At 41.2% G+C, this 25,479-nt stretch overlaps 1 protein-coding gene across 5 annotated transcripts in view; it reads left to right on the top strand.

Moving 5' to 3' along the window:
• Positions 1 to 25,479, top strand: part of cgnl1 (cingulin-like 1) — a 132,243-nt gene that overhangs the window by 39,038 nt on the left and 67,726 nt on the right. For all 5 annotated transcript variants that reach the window (XM_078427048.1, XM_078427045.1, XM_078427044.1 and 2 more), the window contains exons 3-8: positions 2,350 to 2,429; positions 6,859 to 6,967; positions 12,120 to 12,239; positions 12,323 to 12,471; positions 14,923 to 15,064; positions 20,742 to 20,954. In XM_078427048.1, coding sequence (XP_078283174.1) covers positions 2,350 to 2,429; positions 6,859 to 6,967; positions 12,120 to 12,239; positions 12,323 to 12,471; positions 14,923 to 15,064; positions 20,742 to 20,954 — 813 coding nt within the window. The remainder of the gene's footprint in view (positions 1 to 2,349; positions 2,430 to 6,858; positions 6,968 to 12,119; positions 12,240 to 12,322; positions 12,472 to 14,922; positions 15,065 to 20,741; positions 20,955 to 25,479) is intronic.

The following is a 25,479-nucleotide window of genomic DNA, read 5'->3' as shown; positions in this document are numbered from 1 at the left end:
TAAACTAAACTAAATCACTGGAGCTGCTGAGTTATTGCATTCTATGTATCTAATGCAAGACGCATGTGACAGGGGGATTGTTCACTTTTTGGGGAGAGGTGATGCACATCCACACACACAAATCTTCACCCAGTCAGCAGGAGGAGGGACGTGCCTGGATGTGTGTATGTCTCCAACACTACTGCAGATGTTCAAATAATAAATAAACTGCCCTAGTGCTTTCTTCAGGAAGGGACAGGTGTGAAGGTGTTAATTTAGTACATTCCTTCTAAGAATTTTTATTTAAAACTGTTCTGTGCTTTCGAAAACTGCTCAGCTTTGGAGTTATTTCAGAAGTATCTTGAATGTTCCTGGTGTGCCTGTAAGTAACCCTAGGAAGCGTTGTTTGAATGAACAGCACTGCATCACGGGATTTTATTTTCTTACATAAACATTTTTTTTTTCTCTCTCCTCACTTGCTTCTAATGTTTCCATGGGCACTGGGGACCCTCTTTCTCCTGTACCAGTGCAGGTCAGTGATTAACTCTGAGAGGTGTTACAGCTTTCAAAGCTGCAAGGTCCATGGATTCTTTCAGTCAGTAGGTGTTCAGCAAAGCTGATTAACCTCTCCCCAACCCTGCCGATGTTGTCGGGATACTCTGCAGTGGCAGTGACCTTTACTTTGAAACATGCTGATGCCATCTAGCTGATGTGTACTAATTCTATTTATTTGCTTCTGCACTTAACTGCACGAATTTAAGATTATATTTTTGCTTTCCTCAAGCTTCAAATGGAACACTTTCTCAAGATTTATATTCCTCTTCTATTACTTCTTTTGTGAGTAATTTTCTCTCCATAGATAAATAAGATTGTACTATGTTTGAATTCCAGAAATTATTGAACCCTTTTGGCTCTCTAGATGCCTTGGGTTGAGTCATGCAGATCTGGAAGTTTGTGGCTGCAGGCCATGCTGCTGGAAGTAATGGCTTCAGTTTGGTCTTTAGTAATTTTCAGTTTAGTTTAGAGATACAGCATGGAAATAGGCCCTTCAGCCCACTGAGTCTGCACTGGCCAATGTGTGTAGGAAAATAACTGCAGATGCTGGTACAAATCGAAGGTATCACAAAATGCTGGAGTAACTCGGTGGGTCAGGCAGCATCTCTGGAGTGAAGGAATGTGTGGCGTTTCAGGTCGAGACCCTTCTTCAGACTGAATGATCACCCGTACCCTATCCTACACACTAGGGGCATTTACAGAAGCCAACTAACCTACAAACCTGCACTTCTTTGGAATGTGAGAGGAACAAAGATTTACATATTCTGTTGTGCTGCTGCAAGTAAGAATTTAATTGTTCTATCTGGGACGTATGACAATAAAACATTCTTGACGCTCGACTCTTGACTCTTAAAATTGGAGCATCCAGAGAAAGCCTATGCGGACACAGAGAGAATGTACAAACTCCATACGGACAGCACCTGTAGTCAGGATTGGACCTGGGAACACAAAGAGCTGGAGTAACTCAGCGGGACAGGCAGCATCTCTGGAGAGAAGGAATGGGTGACGTTTCAGGTCGAGACCCTTCTTCAGACTGGTTAGGGATAAGGGAAAAAAGAGCTATAGATGATGATCCCGGGTCTCTGGCGCTGTAAGGCAACAACTCTACTGCTGTGCCACTGTGTCACCAGTGTGCTGACAACAGCAGTGTAGTGAGGGAGGAATAAGACAGCTGGCTTTTCCACTCTTGTGATGAAGGTCCCTGACATAACGCTCCCTGACATCTCTAGAAAGTGAGGTATCTAATGCTAATGCAGTGAGGACATATGTTGGACAAAGGGATCTCTTTAAAGTTTATTAATCTTGGATCAGGGAGCCTGGTTATCAGAATCATAGTATGGAAAGAGCAGGAACCTGAGGAGAGAAACCACTTCACCTCATTATCTACAATACCTCTAGAGAAGGCCAATTGGTGTCACAGTGCATCGCATATAAACTGGATGGGCCAGCAATTTGGTGACCCAAAGAAAGGTGCAATAAATGCTAAGTTCTCAAACATGCAAGTTTTCATGTCTCCTCTCACCCAGTTCCTCTCAAAAGACAAGCATTTAATGGCAGGACTTTCTAACTAATTGTTGCTGTATTTCTATCATGCTGAATATTTGGCAATTCACATTTTGTTGGGTTGTAAAAGGGCATTTGATCCTTGTATATATGTATTGAAACACATACTGTTCTTTGAAACTTTTCCTAATTCTGAATCTGTCATTGCAGTTAAATTTCATATAATGGATGTTGAATTTTACAATAAAGTTAATTAGGTTTTAAAATAGCACAACAATGTAATTATTTTTAATCTTTAAAAATATATTTTAGGTGACTCCTGACCTTTTGAAAGATCAACAAACGAATGAGGAGACAGCAAAACAAATCCTGTACAACTATCTGAAAGTGGGGTTGGTATCCAAACCAAATCAAACTGTGTTGTGCAAGTATTATCTAAACTTGAAATAGATGTTTAGTAGCTTATTAAATCTACACTTGCCAGAAATCTTTAATGGTTGAGATGAATTATTTTAAACTAGAATTCAGGAGGTATTAACATCAGATATTATTTGTTTATGTTTTTAATATACTTTAGGGAACTTGCCTCTGGTTATGTCAATCTTTAATGCTCTTTGTGCTGTTCAAAGCAAACGCAGATGAAAGAAATATTCAACACTTTGGTAATTCTTAATCACCATTACAAATGGATCTTTTGTTTATGTCAGATTGCCTGTGAGTTTCTTCTGTTCAAATACTAATTATTCAGTAATACTTGTAGGAGCCAAAGGCGATTCAACATGCAGGCTGGTTTAAATGGAAGTGCTTAATGAGGGAACCGATTTTTTGTTCCCATTGATTACATTGGGAATTATTCAATTACTTTACAGTTAAGCATGTTCCATTTTTGCATTGTAGCCATAAAACAGTGCAGCACAGGAACAGGTCCTTCGGCAAATGATGTCTGTGCAAACAACTTAAACTAATCCAGTTTGCCATAATCCCTCCATTTCCTGTCCGCTCATGTGTCTGTCTAGATGCCCCTTAAATGTTGCTAATATATCTGCTTCTACCACCTCCCCTGGCAGCATTTTCTGGGAACCTACCACTCTCTGAACAAAAAATACCCTTACCTTGAAAATCGCCGTTTAAACTTATCCCCTCTCACCTTAAAATTATGCCTGGGAAATGCTATTTGCATCTATGCCTCCCAAAATTTGATCTGCTTCTTTTGGATCACCTGTGGTCTGTAACACTCCAGAGAAAACAGTCAAAGTTTATCCAACTTCTCCTTGCAGCTAAAATACTTAAATCTGGGCAACATCCTGGTGAACTTCTTTTACACACTCTCTGAAGCCTCTACATCCTTCCTGTAATATGGCAACCAGATCTGCACACACTACTCCAAATGCAGCATAACCAAAGTTTTATACTTCTGCAGCAGTGCATTCATCTATTTGTTAAAATGCACAGAAGTGAAAAAACATTTGCTGATTTTTAATCATTTTTCTGCATTGAATAATATTACTTATCCAATAACCTGAACTAAATGCAGATTTTTATTTGAATTGGTACAAATTTCCAACATTTCAGTCTCCTGTCTCCATATATCTAAGCTACTGTCTCCATCCCAGCCTCTATTTTTGTCTCCTTTAAACCATTATTTTCCTCACCTTGCTCCTCCACCCCCACCCCCCTCTCCCCACCCCCATGATATCTTTAGTCCAAGGTTTACAGACTTGGGAACCTTTGGTAGATATTAATCTTCCATTGCCAGATATGGGCTGTCTACATAAATCACTGCCAATCCTGTTGTTTTAACAAACTCTAATTTTCCATGATAGTGTGATCTCTTGGCTTCTGTCTCCTACTGTAAATTGAATTTTTACTTTTGCAGTGGCCTCTACATTTTCCCTCCCATTTCCTTCCTTTTGTATGGCAAACAGCATTTCCCCTAAGGTTCTTCCATGTCCCAGATCTGAATCTGCATCTTTTTCTGGTTTCTCCCCTGTGTGGCCTCTCTAAGCTTATTGTGTTCTTTTTACTCGCCTCCTCTCCCTTGACCTTAATCCAACCTGAATACTTATGACTCCATTGCAGTTCCAGATCTCATGTTGGCCAATGTTATGTATAGTTCCCTCTCCTTTTAAATCTGCTTTCAGTTACTTTATCCACAAGAAACCCGTCTTTAACCACTTTGTCACCTTAACCAACCTCACCCCCATTAAATGTTCAAAGTGCGTGAAGATGGTGTTGCCAGTCTCTCTTGCTATTCCACGTCTGAATCCCTGCAAATGAATCCTTTGCTCTCATGGTTAACCCAGAATCTTCAACCTTGCTCAAATTGGAACATATCGTGCCCTATTGTGAGCTAACTCACACTGTTCCGCTCATTTTCTATCTTCCTGTCAGGCAATACCTCGGTTAAAAAATAATTATTTAAATGGAAACTCAAAGCAAAATAAAAGTGAAAAGCTGGTAAGTCTTCTCATAAAGTGTATTGGCTGTGAGCTGTTCCATACAGTGTTCTCGAGTCCTGCTTGCATAATTTGTTCCCTCCTCCCTTCACCTCTGCCCTGACCCCGGGATACAGATTGACAAAGGGTATCAGCCCTCTCTTCGCCAACCCACCCATGTGTCTGTCTAACAGCTTTGGGCTAAGACATTGAATCTTGGCAGGTTGCTGGACTACAGCATGTGTCAGTTTAGTCAATGGGAAGTCTGAGGTAAAGTGCAATGACTTTGCTGCAATTGGTGAATCCAGCACCAACCTTCAGACATGGTGTGTTTGGTTCAGACCACCTCAAACTCAGGGGTATGTAATGCCGATGATATAAATGGACCAGGTCATGATTGCATAATTTCCACATTTATCCCATGATAATTGCAAGCAGGTTTTCTACCAAAGAAAAGGTGGATATAGGTGGATTGTGCTTTAGGTGTGAAAATCTGTAAACGTTTAACTTCCAGCTCAGTAATTTTTTTTAAAATCCCTTGAGTGAGATTTCCCAGCTTCATTCAGTCTTACCTTGTACATAAACTGAAGAGGTAAACTGCAATTGCTGAAAATTTGAAATGAAAACAAATTTTACAATTGCCCTTCCCCTATCTGTAAGGTGAGAAAACTACAATTTATGTTTTGGGTGTGGACTGTTTGCTAGAACTGGAAATTCAAAGAAAAGCCAGTTTAATAAGGCTAAACAAAATCAGCCAGGGGGAAGGGATCGACAGGTTTAAAATGTCAGGAATGTAGTCACCAATTACAGGCATTGGATAAACAGCCAAACAACGTTTTTTGAAAACAGCTGTGAAAATTGAAGGTTAGGATAGAAGCTCTCTGCAAAATAGAACAAAAGAATATAAAAGTACTAATGGCATGATCATAGTGCAAGAAAGATATGTAGAAAGTAGAATATATTCTCTTCCCTCCCCCCCCCCCTCATCCAGATTCACTGACCTGAATAAACAGTCTTCCCATTACACACTGTGAATACTATTAATAATTAAAAACATTGGCCCAGATTCTGAGTCCAGCAGTGAATGAACAGCACATGCCTGCAGTAACCCACAAACTTGCCATGAACCTTTATGCAGCGTCTTACAGAGGTCCAAGCCAATGCTTCACAGGGATCAGGCATGCAATCGGACTGGAGGATCCTCAATGAGGTACACTTTGTATATACGTTAATGTGTAGATCAAATTTAACCCAATGGAAATTTACAGCGTGAAATAAATGAACGGAAGGAAAGAAAGGTTTGAGAGAGAAGGAGAGATAAGCAAAGATAATATAAAGAATGTTTGCGGAAGATCATCAATATTAATTGAAGGGATAAGTATCCACCTTTTAGTGCAAGGAGAGTTGGTAGTAATTAAGACTATCACCGCGTTAAATGCACACACACTGATTTGGGCAAGCTTTGACCTTTTTTGGAAAGAATAATGGGCAGATCTCACAGACTCTTGGGGTTAGTGTATTTAAATGCCAGGCCTCCCGGCACATACCATTTCTAGCAAAACATGTGAAACAACTTGGCAAAACCCCCCAGCAAACTCTTGAGTTCTGCATTTAACCATGTGTGTCTGGGCGCCAGTTATTCCTGGCTACTTACCCCGTAATAATGGTGAGTGCTAATAACCTCACCATTGCCTCTTGCACTAAATCACTCTGTTACAGCTTCCTGACTCCTTTTTTATTGGTACTGTAGTGCAAATAATCACACTCAGTTCGGGTTTAATCTTGGCAAGTCTCATTCCATGCATATTTTAATCGCAAAAAGGAAAATTGTGCTGTGCAAATTTGTGCAGTTTGTTTTTCAACTTTGTTTGTACAGAGTATGACCCGTTTAATAAATGAGTTTTGATCAGGAGAACATGCATTACAATTGGCATAACTCATTGACACAGCGCAGCAACCTTGGTTGCTGAAAACAATGCAGGTTTTTAATTGTAAACTCATCATTATCCACCCATACTTCTAATATCCTAGATTGATTACCTCATTTTGAAAAAACATTTTAATCACATCAGGTCATTTATTTTTCAGCTCCAATTAATTCCATTTTTTTGGGTAGAATTATTTGACTGTTTCACCAAAGAAGCCTTGTAATTTAGTTTGTGCTTATGGAATCAGAGGTCAAAGCTCTTTCAGGACATTGAAATCTGAGTGAATAAAGTAGCAATCACTAGACATTTGAATAATTTATTTTCTACTTCATTGCCTCCTAAGTATGTGTGCTCTGGTGAATCACTGTCTGAGGCACTGACCGACCGGGGCTGATTATTTGGGCTGTTGTTTAAAGCAATTAAGAGACTGTTGATGTAAACTGTTGTCTTTTCTTCAGGAGTCAGGATGACGATGCCACTAAAAAGAAAGTCAATTTGGTGTTTGAGAAAATCCAGACCTTAAAATCAAAGAGTGCAGTCAGTTTGGAAAGACAAAAGGACAAAAAGGTGAGTAAAGAACATAAAAATATATGAAGGAAAATAACTGCAGATGTTGGTTAAAACGTGGTCGTAGCCGAGACCCTTCTTCAGTCTGAAGAAGGGTCTCGACCCGAAATGTCATCAGTCTGAAGAAGGGTCTCGACCCGAAACATCACCCATTCCTTCTCTCCAGAGATGCTGCCTGACCCGTTGAGTTACTCCAGCATTTTGTGATACCAAAAAAAGATATGAAATAGGAACATGAGGCGTGCAATTACTCTTAGGAGCTATATGCTCCATTCATCAAAATCACAGCTGATCTATCTCCTTTTCATTTTCCTGCAAGATCACACAGTCTTGATTCCCTTTACATCCTGGAATCTATCGTTCTCTGTTTGTGTGACTATGCTTCCACAATACTCTGGGGTAGAAATGTTAAAGATTCAATATCCTTTTGCACCATGAAATTTCTCCTCGTCTCATGACTAAATGGACTGCCTTTAATTCTAATGCTGTGACCCTTCGTTCGAAACTCCTTAGCCAGGGGAAGCATTCTCTCTGAATTTGGTCTGTTGAGTGATAGAAGAATTAAGTAAGATTCAGTGAAATCTCCCCTCATCCTTCTAAACTCTGGCGAACAAAATCTACTCAATCTCTCCTCAAGCAAACTGCGATCCCTGGAATTGGTCCAGTGAATCTTCGCTGGGTTCTCTCTGTGTCAATGTATTTTTTGTACGTAAGGAGACCAAAATTGCACACAATAGTCCATGGTCTTGCCAAAGCCCTTTATGTTTAACACCGAGACTCAGGAGGTAATACTGCTGTCTCAATGCACCTGCAACATGCGTTAAATCCTGACATCAGGTGCCATTTGTGTCATTTGCCCCTTGTGTATGGGTGAGTGGTAGAATTTTTGGCGAGTTAATGAGAATGTGGGGAGAATAAAACGAATGTAAGTGTTTGGTTGATGCTTGGCACACTCTCGATGAGCCGAGGGGCCTCTTTTCATGCTGCATACTGTAAGAAGCTAATCACCTCAAAATAAAAGCCACAGCTTGCGTTTTTGACATTAAAATAATTATTGATTGTTAGTTTTCAGTCAAATCTGGATGGTGTTTGTATTTCATTATTTAAATATTCACAGTATGGCAAGACTAGCGTTTATTGCCCATCCACACTCAACCCCTGAACTGAGTGACTTGCTGGGCCTCTTTAAATGGTCACCACAATGGTGGGTCAGGAATGGGAGATGGACCAGCATAGGACTGTTCCGTCCTTGAGAGCAATCCATGAACCATTAATGGGTTTTCACAACAACCCGAGAGTTTTGTGGTTTCCACTACTGACTCCAGATTTTCAATTTGACTTGTTTAATTACTTGAATTTAAAGGCTGCATCTTTCTTGGTGGGTTTCTCACCTGCGACTCTCTGACAACACTCTTGGGGTTTGGTTCTGAAATCCCTGTGTCTCAGGAGTCTGCAAGGGAATTTAAATTTGCAGGGTGTACACAGCCATACATAGTACAGCAAACGTTAGCCTGCCATTTTTAATATGATTGTATTTAGGAGAGTGAGGTTGTGTCCTTCCTTGCCCCAACATATGCAGACCTGGGACTATCACAATATTTATATTTTCTTGTCAATATTTTTTTTAATTGCCTTTGTTCCCTTTGTTTTTGTTTTACCTAATTTGCTGCAGTCATTTACAAGAAGTGTTCAGTTAAACACATTGAGAAAAGAAAGTTGGCCAGGACAATTTTCAGTTATGCAGAGTTTAATTGTGTGTATTCCGGCATGGTATTTTACGTAAATGATGTTACATATCCCAATCTTTCATTCAATGTAACAAAAAACAGAATATTAGCAAAACAAGTGTAATTTTGTATGCGGTAATATTAATGAAACATTAATACGCAAACACATGGAACCTATGCTCGGGTGCGATTTTAAAACAAAAATCACTCTTATATGAAATCTTAATCTTTACAATGGTTATCTGATGAACCTTGTAATGAACTGTGATACACATTTACCATGTGTAGTTTTCTGGTGCTTGCTATATAATGATGTCAAGTAACTCAAATAATTATCGTTTGAGCTTAAAATGGTCAAAAATTTTGCTCTAAGCAAATGGTACAGAAATATTTGAAATATATCTTCATGTTGCAGTGCCGCCTTTGAATATAGTAATCTACAGTCGTCAATTGTTGCTTTTATGTGCCAGAAGGGACTCTAAGCTGAGGGTGGTGTTCCACTGTGGAATGCAGTCAGGAAAAACATGTTTCAATTGTTCAATCTAAAGCATTAGGAATAAAGCCTGAAGGACCATAACTTTATATTTTATTGGGTTTTGCCTGAAGAGTTCCATGTGGTATATGATAGTAAAGTAGCTGCATTAAAGAGATCAAATTTTAATTTGTACGTTGATGTTATTTAAGGCTTGGAACAATTTCAGAAGTGAGCAAAGGAAGACCAATAAGAAAAGGAAAGTAGAATACAAAAGTAGACCACAGAACGTAAATGAAAACGGGTTGTAAGATTTTCTATATGGATGTTAAGAAGTGAAAAAAAGGAGCGTCAGTTAAGATGGGCCAGACTGAGACTGGGAAATAAGGAAGTGGCAAAAATATTCAGCATTTGGCATTTGTTTCCATGGAAAAAGATATTAAACAAACCTCCTGAAAATAACTGAGGATTACAGAACTAGAGTAAATAATGAGGTTAGAGAAGAAAATAGTAAATAAGAACACTGTTGGGGAAAAGGACAGAAAGGCCATGAATCTCTGGGACATGATAACCAGCATATTGAGCTGTTGAAGGAGATGGCAAGGGAGATATTTACTGCTTGTCACTTTCCAAAATGTCATGGTTCTAAAGCAACTCACAAAGCCAGATAACACATGTTTTAGTTTAGTTTAGTTTAGAGATACAGCACGGAAACAGGCCCTTCAGCCCACCGAGTTCGCTCCGACCAGCGATCCCCGCACATTAGCACTATCCTACACTCACTCTAGACAATTTATACTTATACCAAGCCAATTAACCTACAAACCTGTAAGTCTTTGGAGTTTTGGAGGAAATCGAAGATCTCGGAGAAAACCCATGGGGTCACGGGAAGAATGTACAAACTCCGTACAGACAGCTCCCTGGTAGTCGGGATCAAACCTGGGTCTCCGGCGCTGAAAGCGCTGTAAGGCAGCAACTCTACCACTGTACCACCGTGCTGCCCCTGCTTTCTTTAGGACTATTCTGATTTGCACCAGCCCCATCTACTGCCTGTTACTAGTGGACTTGTGTAAGCATCTAATTTGCTGTCTTTGTTTATTGCACAAACTGTGATTCTGATTACAGAATAAAGCCAAAGGAAGACCAATAAGGAAAGGAAAGTAGAAAACAAAAGTAGACCATAGAACGTAAATGAATACATGTTGTAGGATTTTCTATGTAGATGTTAAAAGGGGAAAAAAGGAGCGACATTTGATATTGGTTAGATTGAGACTGGGAAATAGGGAAGTGGCAGAAATATTAAATATTTTGTGCTTGTCCTCATGGAAAAAAAATACAAAACTAACATCTTGGAAATAGCTGAGGACTACAGAACGAAAGTAACTAATGACCTGATTTATTGACTGTTTCTCCTCAGTGGTTGCCTGACCTGCTGAATAATTCTCTCATTTTCTGTCTTTGACAAGACGAATCTTAGAATTAACATTTCTCTCAACAAAACAGATGAGCATTGCAGTTTAAGATTTTCTTATGGACATCAAGGGTTATGGGAGAAGGCAGGAGAATGGGGTTGAGACAGAAAGATAGATCAGCCATAAATGGATGGGCCGAATGGCCTAATTCTACTTTTATGACTTATGAATTTATGACACACAAATCTAACAAGTATTCTTGTGGTGTTTGGAACAAGAATTGTTACTGTTAGATAGACGCACAAAGCTGGAGTAACTTGGCGGGTCGGGAGAAAAGGAATAGGTGATGTTTCGGGTCGAGACCCTTCTTCTTACTGTTATCCTGGCAATTGAGCTAATCATGGCAATGTGAAAATTCATCACCATGTTAGAATTTTGTAAACAAGATACAGAAAAATATACAACAAAGAGTAGCTTGTTCTTGTATGTGGAATGTGTGCATTCTTTCATAAAATGATATTCTATTTATCTTGGATGCAGATTGGCAGAGCTAGAGCTAAATGACCTCCATGCTTGACCCAGCGTGCTGTTAGTGTTCGGCTGGCTCATCTGTCAAGCTTGCCAGGACTATTGAAAGCTTACAAACTGATTCGTGTTCGAGGCCAGTGTACGCATTGGCCCTTGTGCTGTCTGCAGGAGGAATCCCAACCTCCAATCTCATTCATTGTTCTACACTTCCCTTTCCCCTGACTAGCCTGAAGAAGGGAACCTGAAACGTCACCCATTCCTTCTCTCCAGAGATGCTGCCTGTCCCGCTGAGCTACTCCAGCTTTTTGTGTCTATCTTCAGTTTAAACCAGATCTGAAGTTCCTTCCGACACATGGGGGTTCTCTTTTGGCTAGTGAGTCAAGTATTGTGCCTTGGTGTGTCATGGACCAGGCTACCTGTACTAAAGGTCACCAAGTCTGCCACAATCGGTCGATGGGGTCCGAAACTATCTGTGGCAGTCAGATCTTTCCCGCCAGGGCCGGGTTCAAATTCAAATTGATTTATTGCCATACACACCAGGGTGCAATTACATTTATTGTTGGCAATAACCTCGTAGATGACACAGTATACGATAATGATAGATACGGCAATAAAAATAATGATGATTGCAAATAGCGGAATTGTAAAATTAAATTGAAGTGCACTAACGGAATAACTGAATGAGGTAGAAGTTACCTGTAAGATTAAGCGTATGTGGCAGTACCTCTGGGAATGGAGTGTGAAGGAATTGATTGGTTCAGGAGTCTGATAGCAGTGGAAGAGAAACTCTTCTTGGGTCTGGATGTACAGGCTTTCAAACTTCTCTATCTTCTCCAGCTTTTTGTGTCTATCTTTGGTTTAAACCAGCATCTGCAGTTCCTTCTTACAAGTACCATGAAGGTGGACTGGATAGAAAGAAACAGTGAGCCTGCGATGGACTGGGCTGTGTTCATCTCTCTTTATACTTTTTGAAAGAACAAATGTGTTGATGTTTGTGTACGTTTGATTTTCAGGATGACACTTCCTCTGAATACCAAGCCCTATTGGAGCAGAAAAATGAGCTTGAAAAGAAAGTGAGGGCAGTGGAGAAGAAAGCAGAAGAACTGCAAAGAAAAGTGGATGAATTGACGATGGTATTACGAGTAACTTGTGGATTTATGTTACATTGGTAGGTAATGTCAAAGACCTTAACTGACCGCCAACGCTTGTGTTTTAGAGACCACAGAATGACAGAGAGCAAAATGATAGGACCAAAGACAATCTCAAAAGCCTACAGTATGAAATGGAAGAAAATATGGAAGAAAATAATCGTTTACGAGAGCAGCTAGCAAAAAGTGATAAAGAGCTGCGAAATCAACTGGAAGAGTGAGTAGGCAGGGTTGGATATCTGAGGGAATGTGTCGCTAGATTAAATGCATCTTTACTTAGTGATTTTTAAAAAAACTATCAAGTAAAATAAATTATAATGTCACATAATATTTGTACTCGAATGAGATTACAAAATATTAATTGTCAACTGACAATTAATAAGTTTGTTAATTTAGCACTTGGCATTGACTCAAAATTTTAATCCTGGGCCTTGCAGTTGGAAGAATTACAAAATTCGCAGCTTTCACCACGGCTTCACTGGTGTAGAGAAATATAGAGCAAATGAATGAAAGATATGCAAACAAAATAACAATGATAAATAAAACAGGCCTTTGATAGCTGTTTGCTAGGTGAGAACGAAAAGCTGGTGTGACTTGGGTGGTGGGGGACGGGGTTGAGAGAGAGGGAATGCAGGGGTTACAAAGTTACTTGAACTGTTTCCTGTCTTTTTTTTGCACATCTTTCATACATTTGTTCTACATCTCTCTTTTCCCTTTCTCGTGACTTTCAGTCTGGAGTGGGGTCTCGACCCGAAACGTCACCCATTCCTTTTCTCCAGAGAAACTGCCTGTCCCATTGAGTTACTCCAGCATTTTGTGTCAGTCTTTGATTTAAACAAGCATCTGCAGTTCCTTCCTCTGGAGATCCAGAGGTAATTGTCAATGATTCTTGTCTGCCGTAGATACACTCTTTTGCAATCTTCATTTCAAAAATCAGTAACTACTGTAGATGGAAACTTTGGACAAATGCCATCTTCAAAAAAAATCCATCAAACTTTATTGCATGAGAAGCAAGAAAGGTTTCACTGTCGTACAAACCCATAATTTGTTCTCAGCAGCATTTCTTGGCCCCCATCTCTGGAGAACCTGGCATTATTTCTGGAGTCTGACAGTAGAGAGGACAAAATATAATACAAAGGTATTTATTCACAAAATGCTGGAGTAACTCAGCAGGCCAGGCAGCATCTCAGGAGAGAAGGAATGGGCGACGTTTCGGGTCGAGACCCTTCTTCAGACTGAAGAAGGGTCTCGACCTGAAACGTCTCCCATTCCTTCTCTCCTGAGATGCTGCCTGACCTGCTGAGTTACTCCAGCATTTTGTGAATAAATACCTTCGATTTGTACCAGCATCTGCAGTTATTTTCTTATACAAAATATAATACAATCTGTTAGTCCTATTGGAGCTTTAGGTTAATGTTTCAGTTGTGGCTGTTCATTGATACCTTCCTATGATGATAACCCTTCCACTGAAGAATATTGTTTCACCATGTTTGGCTATAATTTGTTTATACATTTGCAATTCTAAAACATAAAGCTAAATCCTGGCAGTTCTTTCCAAAGCTTGTTACAAACTTCAGCTTTTTATTACTGGCTTGATACACCAAGAATTGGGCTCTAGCCTGGTATTTTTTTTAAATCTTTGTAATTTCTATTTCTCCTTTTTCTCAGAGTTAAGTGAGATAGGATCCAAATCAAATCCAAGGTATAAGTTAGTTTCTGAGATTTATTTAGTTCATGGGCATTTCTAGAAGCTTCTGTATGTTTTGTGTATTATTGTACGATGATGGTTGCAGGGCTGGTAAACTGGTGTCACCTGGGTGCATGTTCCAAGTGCTGATTTTTTTTTCTCATATTTCCCAAAGCTTAGAGTCGTAAAGTTCTACAGCACAGAAACAGGCCACTCGGCCCAACATCCATGCTGACCAATGCGCTTTCCTGAGTTAGTTCCTATTGTGGCATTTGGCCCCCCTCCTTCTCAACCTTTCCTCTCCATTGAACCTGTTCAAATGTATTTTAAATGTTCTCATTTCACTTGCCCCTGATACTTCCTCTGGCAGCTCATTCCATATTCTCATCACCACCTCAGGTCCCCTTTAGATCTACACCACTCACCTTAAACCTACGCCCTCTAGTTTTAGACTCCCTTACCTTGAAATAAAAACAGAAAATTGGTTCATATTTTTACTTAATTTTCACCCTGAATTTTTAACTGTTTCTCTTTCCACAGACGTAGAAACAATGAACTGCAGATGCTGGTTAATTAACAAAAGGACACAAAGTTCTTGAGTAACTCAATAGGTCAGGCAGCATTTCTGGACGGGCGATGTATTGGGTTTTGTCCCAAAACATTGCCTCTCCATATTCTCAAAAAAAGCTGCCCGACCTGCTTAATTACTCCATGACTTTGTGTCGCTTTCCACAGATGTTGCCTAACTTTACCCAATTATTCGAGCATTTTCTGTTTTAATTGTTAAACCCTGCCTCACAGATTAGGTTTCTGGCTATCTACATTGATATTTTATGCCATAGTTCTGTAACAGTTAACCCTGAAGTACTTTGGGAGATTTTGATGGGTTCGAGGTGCAATGTGAATGGAAATGTTTGCTGTTGATGATGTAAAGTGTGCAGTGGTTGGAAAGGAAATATTGGACTGGTGTGTTTCTGTCAGATTGGTGCAAGTGAAGATGGAGCGGGAGCAGTACCAGAGTGAAATTCGGGACTTGCAGGATCAGCTCTCAGAAATGCACGATGAACTCGATCGTGCAAAGTTCACTGCCGACAATGAGGAGGAGAAAGAGATGCTGATAATGGTAAGTCGATAACAGTTATCTGCACAGCGTTTCCCTCCCTCCCTGTACTCTGCTCTTCACCAAACCTCCTTTGCAACTCACTGAAAGCCCAAGACTGTAAAAGACTGATTTTTTTTGTTGTTTGTGTGATCAGGTCTCCTTCCCATTGAACAATAGTTTTGTTGTTGCCTCATCTACCAAAATGCTACTTGGTGTTTGGTAATTGATGTTGGTGGTAGATTTGTCTGTTGTGGATTTGTGTGTGTCTGAGTGAGGGGTGATTCCCTGGCGGGACGGGCACTACAAATCCCTTCACATTCCTCGCCATTGTGAAATCCTTGGAAAGGGTTCCCCCCCCCCCCCCCCCAATGTTAAACCACTTCATACCTCAATGATGCCTGAACAATTGGGCCACTCTGCAAAAGATATCTCTACATAACCCTCATCAGCACACAAACCAGTCTCGCACCCCAGTCATTCTATCTTCTTCCATCTCCGGTTAGGCCAGAAGATACAAAAGCTTGAAAGCATGCAACATCACATTCAAGTACAGTTTCTTCCTCGCTGTTCTTAGCCTATTCATGGATCCCTCATATGCTAAGGATGTATTCCTGATCTTCCAGTCTACCTTGTTGTGGTCATTGCACTTCTTTATCTGCACCATTTCTGTAGCTGTGACGACGTATTTGATATCTATTTATTATCTGATGTACGCATGTATGGTATGATATGGTATGTCTGGATAGCAGGAGAGACAAACTTTTTCACTATCTCAGTACAAATGACAAAAATGAATCAATACCTATACCAAGCTTTGAATTATGACTTGGCTGTTCAATAACTACCTTGGTAGGACAGGGTGGAGCTGAAGACGCACTGAATATTAATGCTTGGTTGCTTTGGCACAATAACATGAGGAGCCTCCTTCATCCATAGTGAGAGTTACATGTGAATAGCAGTTATTTCTTGAGTTGGGCATTCATTATACGAAGCTGTCACAGAACTATCTTTATAGATAGGTAGGAAAGAACTGCAGACGCTGGTTTAAATCAAAGATAGACACAAAATGCTGGAGTAATTCAGTGGGACAGGCAGCATCTCTGGAGAGAAGGAGTAATTGACGTTTTCGGGTCGAGACCCTTCTTCCTGATAAAATGTGTAGCAAAGAACTGCAGATACTGGTTTAAATTGAAGATCGACACAACATGCTGGAGTAACTATCTTTGTAGAATCAAGTAGCAGATTAATGGGCCCTACAGACCAACTCGTCCTTGCCAACTAAGATGCCCTATCTTACTTGTACTTTTACCCAAGTTTGGCCAATATCCCACTAGATGTCTCCCATCCATGTACCTGACCAAATGTTGTATTGTACCTGCCTCCGCTGCTTGTTCTGGCAGATTGTTCCATATACCCACCGTCCTTTGTGAAAAGGTTTCCCTTGGGTTCCTATTAAATCTTTCCTCTCTCATCTTAAACCAATGCCCTCTTATTCTGGATTCCCCTACCAAGGAAAAAAGACTGTGCACTCACATTACTTATTCTCCCCGTGATTCTATAAGATCGCCCTTCAGCCTCCTATGCCCCAAGGAATAAAGTCTGAAATGCAGAAATAAATACGGAATCTTAACAAAGGCCTTGCTGAAGTGCATATGGACTACGTGTGCAGCCATGCCCCATCAAACTTCATGGTTACTGCAAAAATGCTCAATTAAATTTGTGAGACATGATCTCCCACGCACAAGATCTTCCTGTGTTTGTTTAAAGCCATGATGTTATTGTTTTAAAAGATCTACAAAGAAATTAATCTTCAAACAGTACTCTGTATTGTTGTTGGAGATGTATCTAAATTTGCGATTTGGGATTAGGAAATTCCTGCATTGGGCGGGAATCAAAAACTGGTCATTCTTACTTTGTTTTATAACATTGCATCATTTTCCATGCCTTTGTTCATGAGTGTCAGGCCAGATGAACCCAACATAAACAAATGTTTTCAGCCTCCTTAACAATGTCAGCAACTCAGATATGCAACGAATGTCAACGTTTCCATGATTTAATGTTCTGCGGGTTTACTGTTCTTCATCTTTCTTGTTCCCGAAATTCTTCAGTTTGAAAGGTGAACACAGATCGTAGACATCTATTAGTGATAAATGTTTCAAAAACAGTTAAGAGAAGGGCTAGACATCTGTGCTGTGCTGTTCCTGTGCTGTGCTGTTCTGTGTTCTGCGAATATCTTCCGAATAATAGTTTGATGCTAAGTTATTCAGCCTCTTGCAAAATTAATCAATAAGCAAGTTATCAAACTTTGAGTGTGATTGAGAGTTCAAAGAGTTGGAGTTATGAGGATAACGAGTGCAGGATAAGCTCAGAACTGTTGGAAATTTACTTCAGTCCCACCACTGTGTTTCAGCAAAAGGCAGGTTGTACCTCATTGATTTAGCATAATTTTCCTGCCTTGTGCAATTATTTGTTAAAATTGAGGTTGTACACAGAGGAGGAAAGTGCTGGGTTTATTTCCTAGCCCTCTGCTATTTGTTGCTCTCAGCGGGTTGATGAAATTGCTGCTTGTGTTCCTGGCTTCCTTGTATGTACCACTCTCACAGATGCTGGAGATTACAACAGCAAGTTAAACACAACTAAAAGAAAAGTGTGCTTGTCTTGTTTGTGTGCCTACCCCCTGTACAAGCAAACACATTTGAGCCTGCTTGAAACAATGTATTGAGCAATTGGTCACCTGCTCCAGTTGGTACAATGCAACACACCCTTTATAATTAAAGCCACATATAAAATCTCTCTATTTAATATTTAAATGCAATAGGGAGAAAAGGTCGGCACAGTGGTGCAGCAGTAGAGTTGCTGCCTTACAGCGAATGCAGCGCCGGAGACTCAGGTTCGATCCTGACTACGGGTGCTGCACTGTAAGGAGTTTGTACGTTCTCCCCGTGACCTGCGTGGGTTTTCTCCGAGATCTTCGGTTTCCTCCCACACTCCAAAGACGTACAGGTATGTAGGTTAATTGGCTGGGTAAATGTAAAAATTGTCCCTAGTGGGTATAGGATAGTGTTAATGTACGGGGATCACTGGGCGGCACGGACTTGGAGGGCCGAAAAGGCCTGTTTCCGGCTGTATATATATGATATGATATGATATGATATGATAGAGCTGCTGCCTTACAGTGCCAGAGACCCAGGTTCAATCCTGACTACAGGTGCTGTCTGTACAGAGTTTGTACGCTTTCCCTGTGATGGTGTGGGTTTTATCTGGGTGCTCTACTTTCCTCCCACATTCCAAAGACATGCAGATTTGTAGGTTAATTGGCTTCTGTAAACTGTCCCTAGAGTGTCGAATAGAATTGGTGCATGGGTGATTATTGGTCGGCGTGGACTTGGTGTGCTGAATGGCCTGTTACCACGCTGTATCTCTAAATTAAGCTAAGAAAACGAAACCCTTCCATTAGAACTGCTCCGCCGCTGTGTTCATTGATGCAAAGTGACTGGTCATCTCAAATCCTCTCTTGTGTCTTCTGATGCTGGACTTGCTCTGTCATGACATTGTGTGTTGATAAGTGGTAATCGTTGAGTCACTCTGTCTTCTGATGTGTGCTTTGCAGTGATGCGGCTCCTCCTGATGGTTCCTTGGTTATTGTGTGTCTTTCTCTGTTGACCCTCTTGATGATCTTTGTGTGGTGTGTCCATCAGTGCATCTGTACATCCTGTTGTACGTGTAACATCTTTCCTGTCACCAACCTTGACGAGCCTCTTCCACGAGGCTTCAGTGTAATGTATTAGTCACACTTTTCTCATTGTTTTTAGCTCCACTACCTTGGGACTGAAGGCTTGCATCAGTTGGATATAACTTGCTACAGGAACAGCACAGATCTGTGGTTTTCCTAGCATCTGACATAAATATATCAAAAGGACACTTGGCATGGCAAATTAACCATCTTTGGCACCAGGAAAATTATATTCAAAGGGCAATGTGGATCTGACCCAGTCTCTGTGCCTGCACAACACATCTAATCTGCTCCATGGGCTTAAGATGAATGTGTATTGATTGTAGAAACTATTTTCTAAAGCCCATCCTGCATACTTTCCCCTTTTCCCTCATCCTTTTTTGCCAAGCCACTCGGTTACAGGGGTTTGAGTCTGACTCCTGACTCCGTGTGTTAGTATTGCTGTCTAGGATTCCGGAGGAAATGAGGGTAGGTTAAAATACCAAGGTGCACCATTAAAGAAAACTTCTCAAAGAGCACGTTTCATTTCGGCATGCCTCCTCTCAGACAGACAAATTGGATAAAGCCTGCTCAATGATGAACAATAGAACGATACATATGGACAAAATACTGGAGTAACTCAGCGGGACAGGTAGCATCTCCGGAGAGAAGGAATGGGCGATGTTTCGGGTCGAGACTCCTCTTCAGACTAGAGTCAGGGGAAAGGGAAAATAGCAATATAGACGGTCTCGACCCAAAAAGTCACCCATTCCTTCCCTCCAGAGATGCTGCCTGAGTTACTCCAGAATTTGTGTCTATCTTCGATTTAAACCAGCATCTGCAGTTCCTTCTTACACATAACAAAATATATATTGACTTCAGTTGGTCACATGGTGTGATGCTTAAAGAGATATACACCCAACATTACTTAAGCGCCACGTGTCTCAGGATTCCTTTCCTGATCCAATTAAGTGACTTTTGTCAGAAGGATGAGCATCTGTGGACGTTCACTGAGACAAGGGTCGAGGTACAAACTCTGAAACCTTCTGAACTCAAAAGATAGACTGTGATTGTTGCAACCTGTCTCTCTGCATCCAATCTGTTCTTGTGACCAATAATTGACAGGAAAATATGTTAAGGTTCCTCAAGGACTGAGTGGAAAATTCACATTTGCTAATGAAGGTGAAAGGGCTAATAAAACCATGAAACTGTTCTGTGGCTTTCTTCAAACACAGTTTTCAGGACGTAAACAATTAAGCTTGTAAATAGATTGCTAACAAAGCCAACATTTATTGCCCATTACGAACTGCACTTGGGAATGTAGTGGAGAGCCACATTCTGAACCATTGCAGACCAATGGGGAAGGTGTTCCCATCATGTTTTATTGGGTAGAGAGTTCTTGGGTTTGGACCCAACAACGAAGGAACTGTGTAAGAAAGAACTGCAGATGCTGGTTTAAATCGAAGATAGACACAAAATGCTAGAGTAACTCAGCGGGACAGGCAGCATCTCTGGAGAGAAGGAATGGGTGACGTTTCGGGACCAGGTCTGAAAAAGGGTTTCAACCCAAAACGTTACTCATCCCTTCTCTCCAGAGATGCTGCCTGTCCCGCTGAGTTACCCCAGTATTTTGTGCCACTGAATAGCACAATCAACTGGATATTTCATTAGTTCAATGAGTGGGAGTGGACTTACTGGGTGGTGAATAATGGGATTGGACTTGCCCTGCTTTATGCGGTGAGCGGAATATGCCTGGGCAATTGTCCACATTATCGGATTGATGCCAGTGACGTACCTGTCTTATAAGGGCTTGGTTGGAGGTGCAGCTAGATCTGGATTCAGTAGAACAGCTGGGATGCTGTCTGTTTGCAACCTGTAAGTGTGCAATGCATACATCGCTTGTCTAAGCCAAAAAATCTCTGTGCTGGTGGTGTGTGTATCAGTAATGTTCTTGGCAGATTTTTTGAATATTGTGTTTGGTTCCAGGAAACAATTGAAGCAAAACAGCAGTTGGAAGAGGTGCTGATAGCTAAAGAAGATCAGCAGGAGATGTTGAGGCGAAGAGAAAGAGAACTGACAGCACTTCGGGGTGTTCTGAAAGAGGAAGTATCAAACCATGACCAGGAGACTGAGGAGCTCAAAGAACAGCATGAAAAGGAGAAGCAGAAACTGAAGAAAAATATTGAAGATCTGTTGCAGGTAATTTAACAATTTCCTTGCATAATTATCTTGTAATTTAACAATTCCCTTGCATAATTCCCTTGTAATTTAACAATTCCCTTGCATAATTATCTTTTGAAGGCGTTATGGACAGAGTGGTGCAGCTTGGGAAAACAATCTTTCAGTCTACTTCCATCTGCCAGATAGGTGCTGCACGGATAGAAACTGTCCGTTCTGCTTCATCCCTGTCAGATTCAGAATCCTGGACAGGGCTGTCTGAAATATTTCACAAGTAGCTCACTGCAGATATCAAAAAATTAAGTTTAAATCTAATAAATTTGGTTTTGTTCTTTGAGTTGAATACTTCAGTGAGAAATAATTGCCAGAAAGGCAGCACATGTGGTAGAGCCGTTGCCTCATGGCGCCAGAGATCCTGACCTTGAGTGCTGTCTGTGTGGAGTTTGCTCGTTCTCCCTGTGACTGTGTGGGTTTCCTCCGGGTGCTCAGGCTTCCTCCCACATCCCAAAGAAGTGCAGGTTTGTCGGTTAATTGCCCTCCGTAAATTGTACTGAGTGTGGGAAGGAGTGAAAGCGAAAGTGGGATAACTTGGAGCTGGTGTAAGTGGTGATTGATGGTCGGTGTGACTCGGTGGGCCGAAGAGTCTGTGTCCATGCAATAGCTTTCCATCAGCCAAAAAATACCAAGAACAGCTTGCAATCTTGTGGAATGATGCGTATTCTTTGCAAACAAATGCATCGTCACACTATAGGCACAGTGTAATATTGATATAGACTTGGATGCTAAGTTCTTTAATTTTGCCTTATCATGTCATGATCAAGTATTTGGCACCTAATGGTGGAGGTGAATGCAGTAAAATCCTCCTCACTTCCTAATGTAACTGGCTAATATGTTAACGAGTGGCAATCTGAAGTATTTCACTTGCTACCAGAGAACTGTAATTGTTAGTGACAAGATGAAAGATAAGTTTGTTTCTGCTACAGTTGGCCTGAAAAATGACCTATAAGTAGGTCAGAGGCTGGCAGCAGGATGGGTCTATAAATAGTGCATCTGCTCTCTCTATGGCATTTCAATGTATTTGAACCGAATTAAGTATTGTTAATTAGTGTAAATTATTTTTACAAGCAGACATTTTCTTTAATGCACAATAGAGCAAGTTTCAAAATTAAATTTAATTACAAGGTCACTCGTGTGTGAGTCATTTGAAAATAATTAATCTCCGGATTTTGAGATTCACACCCTTGCTGCTGAATGTCAGATAAATGTTTTGCCAGAGATTCATAACTTACCAATGATATTCTTTCTTTTAAACCTTTGCATCATACGGTGGGTGATTTGGGGGCTTAGAGGGCCGGTGGGCTACAAGCAGTGGTCTTTGCACTTTTGGCTTCCAATTACAGATCCTGTAAAGCCTGCACTGTAGCGGGTGGAGACAAGCAGAAACCTCCCAGCCCCACAGACCCCACTGTGTCTACAGGAATAGGGTGGCACAGCGGTGGACTTGCTGCCTTCCAGCACCAGAGACCCGGGTTCAATCCTGACCACTGGTGTCTGTACGGAGTTTGTACATTTTTCCTGTGTAGGTTTTCTCCGGGTGCTCCGGTTTCATCCCACGCTCCAAAGACGTGCAGGTCGGTAGGTTAAATGGTTTCAGTAAATTGTCCCTAGTGCGCAGGATAGGAATAGGAATACTTTATTGTCACATGTGACTAGGCACAGTGAGATCCATTGCTTGCACATACACAATGTGTATAAATAGCAGCCACTGACGGCGCTGGCAAAGTTACACAGCACGCCGGCTCCCCGTCTTTGTCCCCCCCCGGCCCTAACAGTTCCCCCACGCCGGGTCCCCATTGTCCTTTGTCCTCCCCCCGCCTCCCTCACGGCCGTCCCCCAGGCCAGGCCCTCCATTGTTCTTCCTCCCCCCCCTCACGGCGTTCACACCACGTCGTGTCCTCCATTGTTATTGTTCTCCCCCTACCTCCTTCGTGGTGGATAGTGTTAGTATACGGGGTGATCACTGGTCGCCGCGGACAATGTGGGCCAAAGGGCCAGTTTCTGCTCTGTACCTTTAAAGTAAAATAAATACCCGCGTCCTGATTACTGGTGTTCCTAATTCGGATTCTGCCAGCACAAGGCATTGAATACAATCCATCTCACAGCAAACAGACATGATGCGGGGGGGGGGGGGGGGGGGGGGGGAGGGGGGGGGGGGGGGGGGGGGGGGGGTGTGCAGGAACACACATTATTCACCAACACTCCCAGTAATACACGGCTGACCTCACCAGTCCGCAGATAAGAAGTCAGGGGATGACAAGGGGTTTACGTGAATCTTATGTGTGTGTCTGTTGACTGTGAGAGCTAGCTACTCAGAATGCCAGAAAGTGGAAGTTGGAGTTACTCAGATTTATGGTTAAAGAGCAAGGATATGGGAGAATTGATTTGCAGAATCGCAGCAGAAATGTGAAGATACACTTGCTGATGGATAATAAGATATGGAGATTTTTGATACAACACAGACTAGTGCTTTCATGTGTGGGACAGAGCAGGGGAGGGCATTAACTTGAGATTAGCACCAAGATATCTGATGGGGAATTCAGGGCGTTTGGGAATATAGAAATCGTCTCCACGTGGGGTTACTGAGGTCAGCCATATGGATGCATTTGCAGGGAAGCTGTATTAGATAAAGAGGGTGGAAGTGCCGAGGGTTGTGTTGAAAACTAGGGACTAGAGTGGTCTTGGGTGAAGCATAAATAGTGTCATTGGCTGGCAATAAATTGTTTCTCTGCTCTGAGGTCAGTTTCTAACAGAAACTGGAAACTAATCCTTCATTCTAATTGCACAGACTGTTTGTGTGACCTCATGCTTCTAATGTTCATGGTACAGTTTTTTTGATGGGTGTAAGTGTTATCCTCTGACATAATCCATTTCACCGGGACAATCAGACAGAGCAGCCAGAGCTCCTGTATTGCTGCGTGATTCTTTTAAAGAAGGAATTTGAGCTCAACCTATTTGAGTTTAGCTTGAGTTTTGAGTGGTTTTAATTAATCAAGGCACCATAGAAGTTTGATTTCACTCTATAAACCATTTTCACATTTTCCAGGATAGTGGTTCTCCTTTGAGAAATTGGATCTGTAAATTTGTACCCTGCCTTTAGAATATCATTTAACATTTTATGTATTTTTAAGTGCTTCATGGTCATCTTTCAGTATTCATGCTGTTTTTAAATAATGAGAGTGCTTGTATTACAGTGAAATTGCTGTGACCCTCTGTTACCAGACTTGCTGTGAAGTGAATTGAATTCCTTTTTAAGCCATTTTTGTAACTATTGGAAAAGCAACCTCGCACATAAATAGCTTCATTAGTTATCATATCAATAGAGACAGCATTTATTCTGTGAAGAATATGGCTGGGATTGTCCACAGCAGCGCTCAATGGCCACGGAATAAATGAAGACCACATCTTAGGTTTTGCAATATTTATTGAACTGCATGTATGAAACGTTTGCTTTTGATGTCGGTGAGGTTGAATGCTAACCGTAAAAAGTTATGTTCAAGATGAAAGTTTGCTTGATAATGTGGACTTTTAGATATTTACTCTTCAATGTTGCAACCTTGTTTGCAAAGCTAAACTGTTGCAGTTTGAACTGTCCAAGAAAATCATTAAACCGTTAGTTACTTGCCATTGAATTGTCTTGCAGCTTCATAGACTCGGATTCAATCCTGACCTCGGGTGTTGTCTGTGTGGAGTTTGTATAATCTCCTGGTGACCATGTGGTCATCCTAAGTACTCTGGTTCCCTTCCATCACCCAAAGGATGGCAAGTTAATTGGTAACTGGAAATAACCTCTAGCGTAGGTGGGTGGTGAGGGAATTGGAGGGAAATTGATGGGGATGTGAGAGAGAATAGGCGATGGGGTCATAAGTGGGGGAATGGGATTGACAAAATTGTGCTGTGAGCTGGCAGAGATTCAATGGTCTAAATGGCATCCCATGTCATGAGAAAACATGAAAAAATGAATTCTGCTGCTGAGACTAAAGATAGTCTTGAAAACCTACACCATAGCCTCTCACCAACAAAATGCTCAGAGCATGTCAGACAACACGGGGAAATAAAAGTTTGGTTTCTTATTATTGACAAAGCAACTTTATGTTGAAATAAAGGTCTTTTATTATTGCAATGATCCTTATTATATTGATCCTCAAAATAGTAATGTTGTCCTTAAAAGAAAAGGATATAATGATCTATTTGAATTTGTAGGATTATGAAGAGTCACAATTTCTGCTGGTCAAGTTTTAGTGAAGTGGAATCAGGCCTTTTGGCCCATTGATCACCCATTCTCACTAGTTCTATGCTATCCCACTTTCTCATCCACTCCTTACGCATTAGGGACAATATACACATCTTTAGCAAGTGCAAGGCAACTGGAGGAAACCCGTGCGACCGCATGGAGAACATGCAAGGTCAGACAGCACCGGAGGTCAGGATCAAACCCAGAGATCTCTGGCGCTCTGAGGCCACAGCTCGAAGCTACATCACTGTGCCA

This window comes from Rhinoraja longicauda, chromosome 33, assembly GCF_053455715.1.
Source record: "Rhinoraja longicauda isolate Sanriku21f chromosome 33, sRhiLon1.1, whole genome shotgun sequence".
Lineage (NCBI taxonomy): Eukaryota > Metazoa > Chordata > Chondrichthyes > Rajiformes > Arhynchobatidae > Rhinoraja > Rhinoraja longicauda.
This window is presented reverse-complemented; position numbering and strand designations above follow the sequence as displayed.